Source organism: Nothoprocta perdicaria, unplaced genomic scaffold (genome assembly GCF_003342845.1).
Source record: "Nothoprocta perdicaria isolate Ctin4 unplaced genomic scaffold, notPer1 scaffold_238, whole genome shotgun sequence".
In the NCBI taxonomy this organism is placed as follows: domain Eukaryota; kingdom Metazoa; phylum Chordata; class Aves; order Tinamiformes; family Tinamidae; genus Nothoprocta; species Nothoprocta perdicaria.
The window spans coordinates 82449-95364 of NW_020455464.1; the positions used below are offsets into that span (position 1 = coordinate 82449).

General features: G+C 40.9%; 1 protein-coding gene across 1 annotated transcript in view; it reads right to left on the minus strand.

Annotated features, from left to right (window-relative positions):
• Positions 1–3994: 3994 nt before the first annotated feature.
• Positions 3995–12916, minus strand: part of SPATA6L (spermatogenesis associated 6 like) — a 21940-nt gene continuing 13018 nt past the window's right edge. The window contains exons 7-12 of the mRNA XM_026039701.1: positions 12019–12127; positions 11477–11520; positions 10162–10349; positions 7325–7418; positions 5966–6081; positions 3995–4399 (exon numbers count right to left, since the gene is read on the minus strand). Coding sequence (XP_025895486.1) covers positions 5971–6081; positions 7325–7418; positions 10162–10349; positions 11477–11520; positions 12019–12127 — 546 coding nt within the window. The 3' untranslated portion in view covers positions 3995–4399; positions 5966–5970. The remainder of the gene's footprint in view (positions 4400–5965; positions 6082–7324; positions 7419–10161; positions 10350–11476; positions 11521–12018; positions 12128–12916) is intronic.

The following is a 12916-nucleotide window of genomic DNA, read 5'->3' on the forward strand; positions in this document are numbered from 1 at the left end:
ATTTCAGAATCCGTGACAAAACTAAGCCCAAGATACATATTTCACACACAGGGGAATGTGGAAGATGAAAGAAGCCTGGGATCCAGGGAAATCTGAATCACTGATGCTCCCTGCCACTCCTAGCAAGCACGTGCATGGGAGCAGCCTGCCTCCATTTACATAGGGGATTTTCAGACTGTCAGACAAAACAACTAGTAGTGGTTGGGAGTTAGAAGCCAGGGGATCCGGCATGCTTCAGGCTTTCGGCATAASGCCCCCCATTTCCCTGGGATAATTCGCAATTGTTTTGCTAATTGCTTCTGCCCATGGTCTGTCATTATGCAGATATCTGCAGTCTCCATTTGCGGTGCCYTAACCTGAAGGAGCCACCTGAAGGATGAAAGGAAGAAGGGAGCGTATGAAAGAGGATGAACTGGCTGGCGTTACCAACATTCRGACAGAACATCAGTGTTTCCTTTGGCTCTACACATGCACACACTATTTATTTAGTGCCTCTGGCACTTGCTGCAGAGGCGGGAGGCTCCCAGCTCCCTCCTGGGCTCCCAGCGTTTGAGGGGACAGGGTCAGATGCTTCCAGTGGCGCAAAGTACGTCAAAGGGGCAGCTCCCAGGGGATTTTCCACACAGCTTCCTATTTCAGCCACCAGAGCGGCGTTTGTTAATCCGTTACCTCTTCACCTAGAGCAGGGGGAAAATTCAGTATCCACTCTTGAGCTTGTTTAGCAAGGAGCTGAGGCTGAGAGGAGGCAGGAGATTGCAAAGCAGCCACTCCAGCCACAGCAGCAGGAAAGCTCTTCCCGTGAAACACTGCGCGTACCCAAGCTTCAGACAGTTCGTCCCCACTCTCTACGGGAAGCCCTACTTCTCCACTTAGCAACACCCTGTGCCAGTCCTCTCCAGAAAGTGAGCCTATTTTCACTCTCAGTTACGAAATGTAAAAAGCCCTGCCAACCTGCTATTAGAAAAGGTGCCTACAAAATAGAATAACTCTTCTTTATACCTGAAGAAATTATTTTTTCTTGAACAGTAACAGTATTGTCACTTTACACTTCAAGCTCTTTGTTTATTTGCATCTTTACTTTCATCTTCTCAAATCAAGAGAGCTGTTGCGTACTTCATTGCACTTCATTGTACTTCATTGTACTTCAGCATTTGTGTGTAACGAGGATCTGGGTTGGCTCCTTGCTGTAGAAAGATGCAAATTCTTTTCCCTTCATATGTTGCTTGCCTCAGATTTTAAGTACAAGGACGCTGTCATGTTTAAGATTCCAAAGCTACAAAAACAAAGCTAAACTATTTAAAATTCTTTTGTGTATTTATACAAAAAAAAATCTGTGAATAGAGAGAAAAAGCTATTTCACTGTTTGCATATAAGGCACTTCACCCATTCCAAGGTTAAGTAACATTGTTGATTGAAATGAACAGAAGGCCACAGCCAAGTAGCTGTGCACTGTAGAGTATCGAAGTGGAAATAAAGAATTCTCCTATTATTTTTCATTTCTATAAATCACTTCCCACAAGGTGCTGAGATGGACAGTCATTTAAAATAGCAATTTTTAAAGACTATTACTTGTTACAAGTGTCCAGATGTAACTTTTATAAATTAAAATATTAGGCTGTTCCAAGGTGATTGCAAGAGTTCCAAAAGGCCAGCACCAAGGTTAATTGGATTCTGTCATATAAAATAGCTCTGCCTCCACTCTTCCCATAAGCCAAGTCCTACACCAGCAGTGAATCAACCAAGGCTCAGCAACTGCCAACAAAATTTACCCAGGAAACAAGTCTACCTGTTATTTTCTGATGGCCGTTTTAGTTTTGAAAGAACAGGCACTAAATGATAAGACAGGGAAGGTCTTTGCGTGTAAGGCTACCATACTGTTAACAACCCACGCAACGGGACCAAAAGACACCCTTGCAGGCTCAAATGAGGACCAGGATACTGTTAATACTATACAAGTTGAAAGTAAATTTGACCAACATCACAGCACAAAGAGAATACAAATCCCTAAGCCAATTCATTATTATATTATCTAAAGATTCGGCAAAGTCCTATACCTGTCAAATATTAACCCTTAAAAATTACAGTGGCTAAGCAGATGTTTTCTACTGCATGTTAGTCTGTATTTAATGCTGTCCTGCACTTCTGGAGCAGTACTTTTTATTTTAAAGTGCATTTTTTTGCAATTCGTGGAAACTTACTAGAAATTTCTGAGAATTCAAGTCCTTTCCCAGAGGAGGAGGGCATGCTCTAAGGCTTCTAAGACAAGGTTCTCAAAGTAACTCTGCAAAAACTAGAGCTTCAGTCTTGCCAAAGCAGTGATAACAAAGGGTCTGCAAATACAAATGCACTTTTGCAGGTGCAAACAAAACTTGGGAGAAAAACACATCAAGAATGCTGTGTAGAATTGCAAACTCAGCAACTACACTATAGAATTGGGAAAATGTTGGACAATACAAAGCCCCTCAGTCTCATTGCAACTAGATTCAAGTTTTATAAMAAATCAGAGGCACAGAGATAAATGAGAAAACAGAATTAAAATACATCATTATGCAAATTAACTTAATTTTTAGATGCAAAATTGTGGTAGACCGAATCTGCTTGACCTCTGACTGAAGCAGGACTGTATAGCAGGATTACATGAATGATCAGAGAACAAAGAACTCTTCAGGGGAGAGAAGGATGAAAGAGATGAATGAGAGGCTGTTTATTCCACAAAAAACAAAGGAAATAAATTAACTTTCTATATGTACATTTGAGAGAAATAACACAAATATCACAGGGCAATGTTGGAGTAAAAAGTATGAAAATCAGTCATCCAAATGCAATCTTGAAAATTAGAAGTATCTCACCAATAAGTCAACTACACAGATCTTCTACCTATGTAATTCCACCTTGACTGCTCCACATTTAGGTTTGGGCAGAGAGGAACCTCCTGAGGTTCAACAAGGACAAGTGCAGGGTCCTGCCCCTGGGCAGGAATAACCCCAGGCACCAGCACAGATTAGGGGCTGACCTGCTGGAGAGCAGCTCCAYRGAGAGGGACCTGGGAGTCCTGGTGGACACCAAGTTAGCCATGAGGCAGCAGTGCCCTCGTGGGSAAGAAGGCCAAGGGGCTCCTGGCTGCATGAGGAGGATGTTGGCAGCAGGGGCAGGGAGGGGATCCTGCCCCTCTGCTCAGCTCTGGGGAGGCCAAACCTGGAGCACTGGGGGCAGCTCTGGGCTCCCCAGGACAAGAGGGAYGTGGAGCTTCTMGAGAGGATCCAGCGGAGAGCGACAAAGATGATTAAGGGACTGCAGCATCTCTTGTATGAGGAGAGACTGAGTGAGTTGGGCCTGTTTAGCTTGGAGAAGAGAAGGCTGAGAKGRGATCTGATTAACATGTATAAATACTTGAAGGGAGAATGTAGGGAGGAAGGGGCCAAGCTCTTCTCAGTGATGGCCAGTGACAGGACAAGGGGTAACGGGTTTAAGTTGCAACACAGGAAGTTCCATCTCCAGGTGAGGAGGAACTTCTTTCCTGTGAGGGTGCCAGAGCCCWGGCACAGGCTGCCCAGGGAGGCTGTGGAGTCTCCTGCTCTGGAGATCTTCCCAACCCGCCTGGATGCTGCCCTGTGCCCTGTGCTCTGGGTGTGCCTGCTGGAGCAGGGGGTTGGACTAGATGATTTAGAGCAACTAAGATGATTAAGGGAATGGAACATCTCTCGTACGAGGAGAGGCTGAGTGAGCTGGGCCTSTTTTCTCTGGAGAAGAGAMGGCTSAGAGGGGATMTGATTAATATGTATAAGTTCAGGAAGGGAGAATGCAGGGAGGAAGGGGACARGCTGTTYTCACTGGTGGCCAGCGAYAGGACGAGGGGTAATGGCCACAAGCTGGGGCACAGGAAGTTCCGTCTCCAGGTGAGGAGGAACTTCTTTACTGTKAGGGTGACAGAGCAGTGGAACAGGCTGCYCAGGGAGGTTGTGGAGTCTCTTTCTCTAGAGGTCTTCAAAACCCGCCTGGGGTTTTGAGTATATGTATTAAAGAACCATTTCAGCTACCTTTTCCCAAGAAGGTAGAGAATATATGATAGTAATTATGCAGTAAAGGGACTCTTATTTTTACGGACATACACTGAGAAGAGTAGTCCTTTAGATCATCAGCTCCAGGACTGTAATTCTTCAGTAGTAATTTTAAGTGCAAAATGTAAAGAAAGTAGAGACCAGAGACAAGACTCAAAAACTTGCCTTTGCATTACTAAGAAGCTAGTAAGTTCACACCTCTGTGACAGTTATATTTGAAGCCACTGGTAATCATTTAATCAGACATGCCTATGCAGTGGCAGATAGCACTGTTCAGCTGGAACAGAAGCATCTCACTGTGTTCTTCAGATCAGTTTCCAGGAGTCATTGTGCTGTTCCACCTACAGTGACAAGAAAAACTTTACTGCTCAAGAGCCAGGGTATCTGCAAGAATGTTTCATTAACAGCACTGCTGAACTATGGTCTCTGAGAAAACTATGTTTAACAACAACTTCTGAAAAACATGTTTTAATTAAGTTTTAGGACTTCAACATATCTTGATAAGCTTTTTTAGAGTAACCAGAGTGTAGGTCCCAAAAAAAGGGAAGATAACTGTGGCCATTGTAAAATGACATTCCCACTGAGTTTTAAGCGAGGGGAACTTAAGTGAGGACGCTACGATATATCTCACTGTTTCTTCATACTCTGTGTCATCTCCTGTCGGCCATCTCAACCTGATCATGCYGAGGGGATCCAGCAAGCTCAGGACACATTCCAGACTCTTTATTAACAAAAGAAGCCATGTGAGGAATTTGCTACGTGGCGAGGATATTATGCCTATCATCATGCTTTTCAGGACACCATAAGCTATTTTGTAAGCAAATGGTCAAGACTTTMCAATCTTTCTGTATATCCCCTTTGTACCTTGGACCACAGAGCCTTATAAGTGCAATTCAAGAGGTAATGGCTGGTGGAAAAGCATTGGTCAGCTTTCACTGGGGTCAGGTAAGGTAAAAAGGGCTTTAAAGCACTGGCTTTTAAATGTTTCATCAGCTATTCACATGAAATTCACATGAAAATAGGATCATACAGTTTTAGCCCTCGAGATGCTCTGGTTTCTTTCCATAAACATGACTAGTAGTCCTGCTGAAGTCCTATATTATTTTTTAATAGTAATGAAAAGCAAACCAGTAAAAATCTCTGTTAGATAAAGACTAGATGTATGTCCTAACTCTACGGCACAATCAGATAAAAGATAAAAGAGGAATTCCCTTCACCTGCAATTTGTCTGGTCTGCAAAGGAGTGAGGAGAGATAATATGAAAAAATGAGAACAGTAGTGAAAAACCTGGGGGCATAGAAAGTTGTGGGCAGTACTGTATGAAAAATGTAACACTCCTCCTTCTCTTTTTCTTTCTTTCCTGCCATTTAACTTTGTTAGAGCTGGCCAGCTCACACTCTTTTGCAAGTTTCACTGTCTGACTTCCCAAATTAATACATCSCACACACAGAAGAGTCCTCAATATTCACAGGTAATTTTCCCTGCATTTCCACTTATTAAAGCAATTGCTTCTTTATTGGGAAGTTTCCATGGGAATATTAAACATTCACCTCAAGAATGACAACCCATAAATAAGAGGTAAATATTAAATAATACTGAAAATATAAAAAGAAAAAAAAAATCTGCCATCAATATATTTTTAAAAAATTTTATAGGAATCACAAAATACCACTCTGAAAGAAGAGTTTGGAATGGAGGCCCTAAAAGGATCAGGCATGAAACATTATTATAATAAAGAAAGATTATTTTACTTAGAGACAGCAGCTAGCTGTTGTTTAGGGTCTAAAAAAGTGGCCCTAAATATTCCAGTATGTCAGCTGTCCTAATTGTTTATCCAGATTCCTCAGAACTTGATAAATACTTTCAAATGTTGCCATTATATAAGATAAAAGATATATGCTGCTTACCTTTCTTATAATAGCTTCTTAGCATTAGCTTCACTCCCTGAGTCATTAGGCTGGGAATTCCTCAGACAGACAGATCTTCTTTCAAGGACATCATCAATTTCATTCTCAGTAGCTCCCTATAAAAAAGCACCTCAAGTCAACTTCATTGCCTGAGAAGAACACAGGAAAGTACATAGTCCAAGGTAAAACTTTTCATTATTTCCCAAAGTGTCAAACCAGCTCAGGGCAACAAACACTGTTCTCTGTCCCTTATGGTCTTCTCAACAGTTAATATTAAAATTCATTTAAGAAGAATTTAATTCATTTAAGAAGGGCAATAAATGCCAAGGGAAAGACATTCACTAGAACTTTGTCTCCACCTAGAGGTTGTGACAAATATTAGACAATAAGTGAGACTTAATAAATTGGATAAAACGGCACTTYCTTTTATTACAAACTTGTAGTAACCTTAGAAGTGCTTCAGGTACACATGTTAAGTTGAAATCAACATTCCTAAGGGAAGCTGAGATCAGAAGGACAAGCTAGAAAAATACTTCTATGTGTTCTTCATAAATGACAGCCTAATTTCAGCTTCAAATTTATCCCTATTTAAATACCACTAAAGTAGAGAGAATAACAAGAAAGTACTGATCTGTTTAAGGCAAGTGTGAAATATATATATTTTTATATATTTGATTTTATGAAGAACATTGACATTCAGTGTTTGGCATAAGGCATATTAAGCAATCAAAAAAACTGCAACTGCTATCACTGCTTAGGAATGAGACAAAAAATTGCTTAATTTGGTGCAAAGCAGAGGGGACAACTTTTTCCAATAGCAGGTTGGCAGAGTTATTTTTCACTTCACAGTCGAGAGCAAAAATCCACTTTCTTGAGAGGACTGCCACACGATGTTGCGAAGTGGTGAACTAGGGCTTCTAGTACAGAATGGAAGATAAACGTCTGACATTTCAATACATGCAGTGTGCTGGAGGAAGAGCTTTCCTGCTGCTCTGTGGCCGCTGTACAGTTTCCCTCACTTGATATAGCACAGCAATCCGAGAGCCTGTTTGGATACTTGGCTTTTCACTCTACGTGGTGTCCACCTGCACCATCCTTTTCCTTCCCGTGCCGCTGGCACCGTGCTGTGCTCATTCACAAGTGGGAACCCRAGACTCCCCTGCTGACCTCCCGACCGTGGCACTCGGAAGCAGGGAAGCGAGGAAACACTGCCTAGCTGAGACTGGCCTGCACCTTGTGGGGTGCACACCCCAAACGGGCCCGTGTACGGGCTCCTGGGTGGAGGGGCCACAAGCCTGGACCCCGGAGACGCTGTCACGTCACCCCTGGTGCCTCTTGAGCTGCCGCACGGACGCTCACCGAGGAGAGCCGCTGCTTGGCCTGTGCGGACGTGAGGAGACTCCGCACCCGCTCGTTGATTTTCTCCCAGCTGGAAGCTGCATCGGGATGCGACCTGCTGGAGGAGACCAAACACTCATGTCTCATTCCTCTCTGGAGTGCAAACATTCTCTCTCAACAGGAACACCTAGAAACAAATTTGCTTTTGTCCCTGTCCTCCTTCAGCTGCTTATTTCTTCCTGACATTTTCTGTAGGCTTCCTATACCCATTGCCTCCATTCCTCTCTCTTATTAAATGCTCTCTGCTCTGTCTGTCTATGCTYCCTACCTCTTTCTGTCCTTGACTCCTCTCTCTCTCTCCTCATCATTTGTAGTGTCTCTTCCCCCACACCTGTCAATAGAGAGAAGTGTAGCTGGCTTTGATTGTATTGAAAAGGGTAAGCCATGATACACATAAGAAGCATTTAAAGTCTATTCCCACTGTCTTACTATCAGGAAGATTATATAGTTAATGGTTTAGAGAACATCTTTTGTATTTGCTTGGTAAGAAAAATATTGGTTCTTTAATAGCATATTTATAATTCTGTCAGTCAGTGATATTTAGCAAAATAATTTGAACCATGCAAATTGACAACTGTGCTGAAGATGCATTTCCCGGACAAGGAATTTTTTCTATGTTTCTTTTAAGACACTTTACAGAGAAAATGATTCACTACAGCACCATTTTTATATATCTAGAAACTAATAGTCAAATTAAGAAATAAACTCAAGAAAAATTAGTGTTCTTCCTTTTCCAGGGTGGGGAAATACATATATACTTCAATCTCTTATGGAACCACACAACTGGAAGTGAGAAGATGTATAACCAAGGGGCTCCACAGCCCACATGGAAAGCAAACGCCAGCCTAATATAGAGTGGTCAAGGAGAAACCATTTCTCCCAAAGGGACTGCTCCAGCAAAGCACAACAGCACTTCTTTAAATCACTCATATGTCCTTGTTCCGTCCCCAGGAGGAGACTGGCATGACCTGCCTTGCAGTGCTGGGCTGAGGAGTCCCAAGGAGTAGTCACAAACAGCAGTTTGGAAGGAAGGACAAAATACAGTRTCCTTGGGGACCTATGTGAGCGCTGACAGGTGGGTGCACGATGAGTGTGGAAGGAAGTTAGCATTCCTGGTGTGCTGGTGTTGCTTGGCCTGATAAACACAAACTCAAGCTGCCCCTGAAAGACGGTGTGTATGTGGGGCAAAACTCTACTCAGAGCATAGCATAATCCAGCTTCAGTACCATCAATAGTTACAGAACAATAGTTAGAGCTGTATTAAGAAAAACGAAACTGCTGTGCCCCTTTAAGCTGGAGACCTCACTCATGTCTTGCACAACTCTCACAGGGTGAGAGCAGACCTGAAAATCTGCAATGCTACCAACAAACTTATCTAACATACAACCTATTTGTTGGATGCAGGGCCTRGAAAAATCATTCATCTTAGTGTTCTGAATACCAGGTTTCTGCATGTAAAGATCTGCCAAAATGAAGGCACATTCATTGCATTGCATTCATTGCATTGTGAAATTCTCTCTTGGACACAGCAGTGAGACAACAAGAGCTTGCAACAGCTACAGCTCTTGAAGCACTTTGTCAACTGGTGCCCTAGGAAGAGGTGGCTCTCGGTAGTGTTTTTGGGGCCTGTCTCAAACTTGACCAGTTTCTATGGCTTCTTTTTCTCACTTGGCAGCGTGACTAATTTCACATCAGAAAAACTTCATTTGATTCTTGGAAGGTTCACAGAGACAGAGGAAGGTGCTGACCTGGAAGCAAGAGGACACTGCTGCACAGARGCAACAAGACCATATCTCTATGTGCAACAGTGACAAGCTTGGGCTCATTAACATCCTTATAGGATGGAAGCTTCCCTTCCTGAGGAAATGCTGAAAACCTGCATCCCATTGTGCACTGAACTCCAAATACTCAATAAACAGATAGAAAAGTTGAGTTGCCCTAAGCACATGGGAAGAAGGGGATACTGTCAGAAGTGGAAGCCTACATTCTTTTCCTCCCCAAAGCTGAAGGCCAGTTGTGTCTTGATTGCCTASAGTGACTTTGCATTCAACTCAAGAGGCTGAGCCAAAACAGAGCACAGGACCCAGGCTACACGTTCCTCCATTTGGAGAGGGGGAATCCCCCTGCAAACACCTAACTTGTTCTTGCTAGGGAACTATCTTCATCCTATCAGTTTAACCCACAAAAATGTCATCTAAACTAGCACACACAACCAGAAGCACTGGCTGCTTCTACATGAACGGATGGAAAGGGCTGTTCACCTCTGGTAGACACAAACCAAAGCATGCTAAAGGGAGAGGAAACTGCATCTAAATTCCTCTCCAGGTAAAGATCATGAGAGCACTCTACAAGCTTTAGAAACAATAATGTGAATACAATCAAAAAGAATACATTACTTGTATTTTTCTATCTAAGATGTCACTAATCCTTGGATCTGCAGCATAAAATGCAGAAAACTCTTCTGTGATAACAAAAATGTTGTATTACAATTATAACAACAATACAGATGGAACGGAAATCTCTCACTCTCTGGGCAGCTGAAAGTCCACTATCAACTAAATAGAGTTTTTCACACTGAAGTGTCTGAAGTGACCAAGACAATGAAAGAAACTGAACTGGAAGAACCATAGATTTTCCATTTATCCATACTAGATTCCTGATTAATTGCCACAATTTTTCTAATTTTTTTTTCTGAGAATCAYGCATACAATTTTTCCAAGAAGACAGAATGTGAATTCTTATCATCATTCAACTTATACTCTCGTAGAACAATGTTGCTCTGATTATGAATATATAACCTGTTTTGAAGAGGAGAGGGACTTCGAGCAGGATTTGGTGTCTTTAGCTGTTGGGAGGTAGCAGATGGAGCTGCACAGTGAAAAGCTAAATACTTTTGATTGGGAGAACACTGATGGTAACTGAAAGGTTTATCTGTTTCAAAGGACGATGAATCAGAAGGAGCCTGTTCAGCTGGCTCCCTGATAATCTGCAGAAAAAAAAAAAAAAAAAMAAGTCAGTAGCTACAATTGACATTTAACACAGAAGAAAAAAGGGAAAGAAAGGGACCAAGGAGATAAAAAATACTAGTGTTAAGCTAATTTATATTGCCAAACTTAAAAAACATAGGTAGACTCACTGTGAGGTATATGAAATGAAAGCCTTTAAAAGTGTCACCATATTTAAAAAAACATCAGAATACTTTACACTGATGAGCTGCTGACAAAAGCTTATCAAATACATTATTCTAGCCTGGAATTATCTCATTAGCAAAGGTATAAGACGCTACAGGACATACAAACAAGTTGCTGATGATTTTACGAAAGAATGAATCATATCTTTCCCCTGCATATGGAAAAAGCTCAGATGACTATCTTAGACTAGATGTCAAACCGTCTTTCACTGTAGTTTGCTTAGATAATTGCTAATTCTTGGATATAGTTGTAGTCATTCAGATGTATTAATGCAGCATACGGCAGAATACGGAACGGTTTTCAAGTCAGTTGAGGTTTTATTTTGCTAGCAGTGATGTTCCTTAGTAGCTGTATTGGGAATCCTGGATTCCATTTGCACAACTAACTCCCTCCTATTTGTGATGACACTACATTAGTTTTGCTGCTTATAGTCAAACAAGTTAAACTAGTGCTAACACAGATATAACTTTACTTGACATGCCCACAAGTGAAATGCAGGCATTAGCAAAGAGCCTTCTGGTCTACTCTCTACTTAATTAATCCTAGACCACTAATAAGATTTTTTACTAAAACGTGGTCTCTAGATATCCAGTACAGTTGGGCAGGGAAACTTTCATATAGACTAGCCCTAAAATTTTTGCAAAATAAAGGATATTCATTGAAAATAATGTGATGTGATTTTTTTTAAATACAATATTGCTTAATGCTGCAGGGCATTCATTTTTTTAGAGCCAAATTATTGGCTCCAAGATTCTCACATTTTCCTCTGAAAATGTGCCTCTGAAAACTAGCCTTACCCTTTAGCATTTTCCAAACCACCGAATTTCCTCACATAATTCTTTCTTTAGAACATATAGGCTAAACTAATAACAAAACAGATGGAATACTTCGCTTGTTACTTGTTACTTCACTTGTTACTCACCTTAACTGAGGTTTTTGACATTTCACAGTTATTAAAACTTAAAGCTAAAAAAAAAAAAAAAAGTATTTCAGTGACATTATCGGCAATTAATTTACATTGTTACTTTGACTTTCAACACATTAGCACTGAAGTAAACATGGATTCACATAAAAGGTTCCCTACAGGAAATGCTCTCTGTAAATTTTAATTATGTATCTCTATTCCAGTATTTTGATTACATCTCTCTTAGACAATAACGCCTAGGACAAAAAAAAATCAAGCTCTCTTTTCTTGAATTGTCTTCAAGATAGTTTTCTTTAGAGAGATATGCCATTCAAACGGAAAAAAAAAATCACTTTTTGGAACTTCTGCCTATATCGCTTAAATAGTCTTGGCCACAGTTTTCTAGGTATTGCTACCTGTTCATCCTAGGCAGCACTCTCCTTTGTGACCAGTTCTGCAAACAGCAAAATCTGACATGTATTTTGTACATGTACAGGTTTCTTTCAGATACTTGGTAACATCAGTGCTGGTATTAGAAAAATTTCCTTACAGATAAGTACCTCGTTTCACGTGAGATTTGGAAGAATCTCTCGCTAATTTCAAACTTTTCTTCACATTGCAGAAAGACAATGGTGAGGTTATTTCACTGAATGATTTGGAACTGTCCACCTAAATATGAAGAAAGAAAAGTAGGATGCATTTCTTAATAAATCTATGGCTAAGGATACGTATTTCCAGCCTTTATTAAAAATAATAGACTAATTCTTCCTCCCTTTCTTGCTCTCCTTCTATCCTCAAAAACAGGAAAAATAAACAGCAGTGGAGAAACATGCAAAAGGCACAGTGTAGACATATCGGCAAAACAACATCTTCTGAAAATATAGTTTGCTCTTTTTTTTTAATTAAAAGACAAAATGTACAGCAAAAAAAAATTAATCAAGTTGTAGGAATATAGAATGGTAAATTAATTCTGGAAATTAGAAATTTTCTACTCTTGTCTCCTGCACTGCTCCTCATCTATTTGCAGTGAAAATAACTCCAGATTTTTTTAAGTTAGAGATGTTTATTATTGTGAAAGAGCTTCTTCTTTTTCTCAAAAAAAAAAAAAAAAAAAAAAAAGTGTCCTAGGCTCACAAATCCTCCTGACTTCATTCCTGCGTTTAGGCATCTTTCATTTCCCCACTTCAAGCACTGTCAGATCAATTGACAGACAGTCCTGTAAGGTGGCAGCCTTGATTGATCTGGCAGCCAGTCGTTGCATTTTCTCTACTTTCCATGCTAAAATGTAAACTCTCCTGCTAGCAGTGTGCCCTTGACTGAACAGCAGTCTAATAACAGATGTGGGCTGGAGCTTTTGGAGTTCAGAAGGCTATCAGTGTATAACAGTACGTTATATATGCACGGTGTACGTTACCGTACCGTATATATGTACGTTATATTTGCACGGTGCGGTGGATC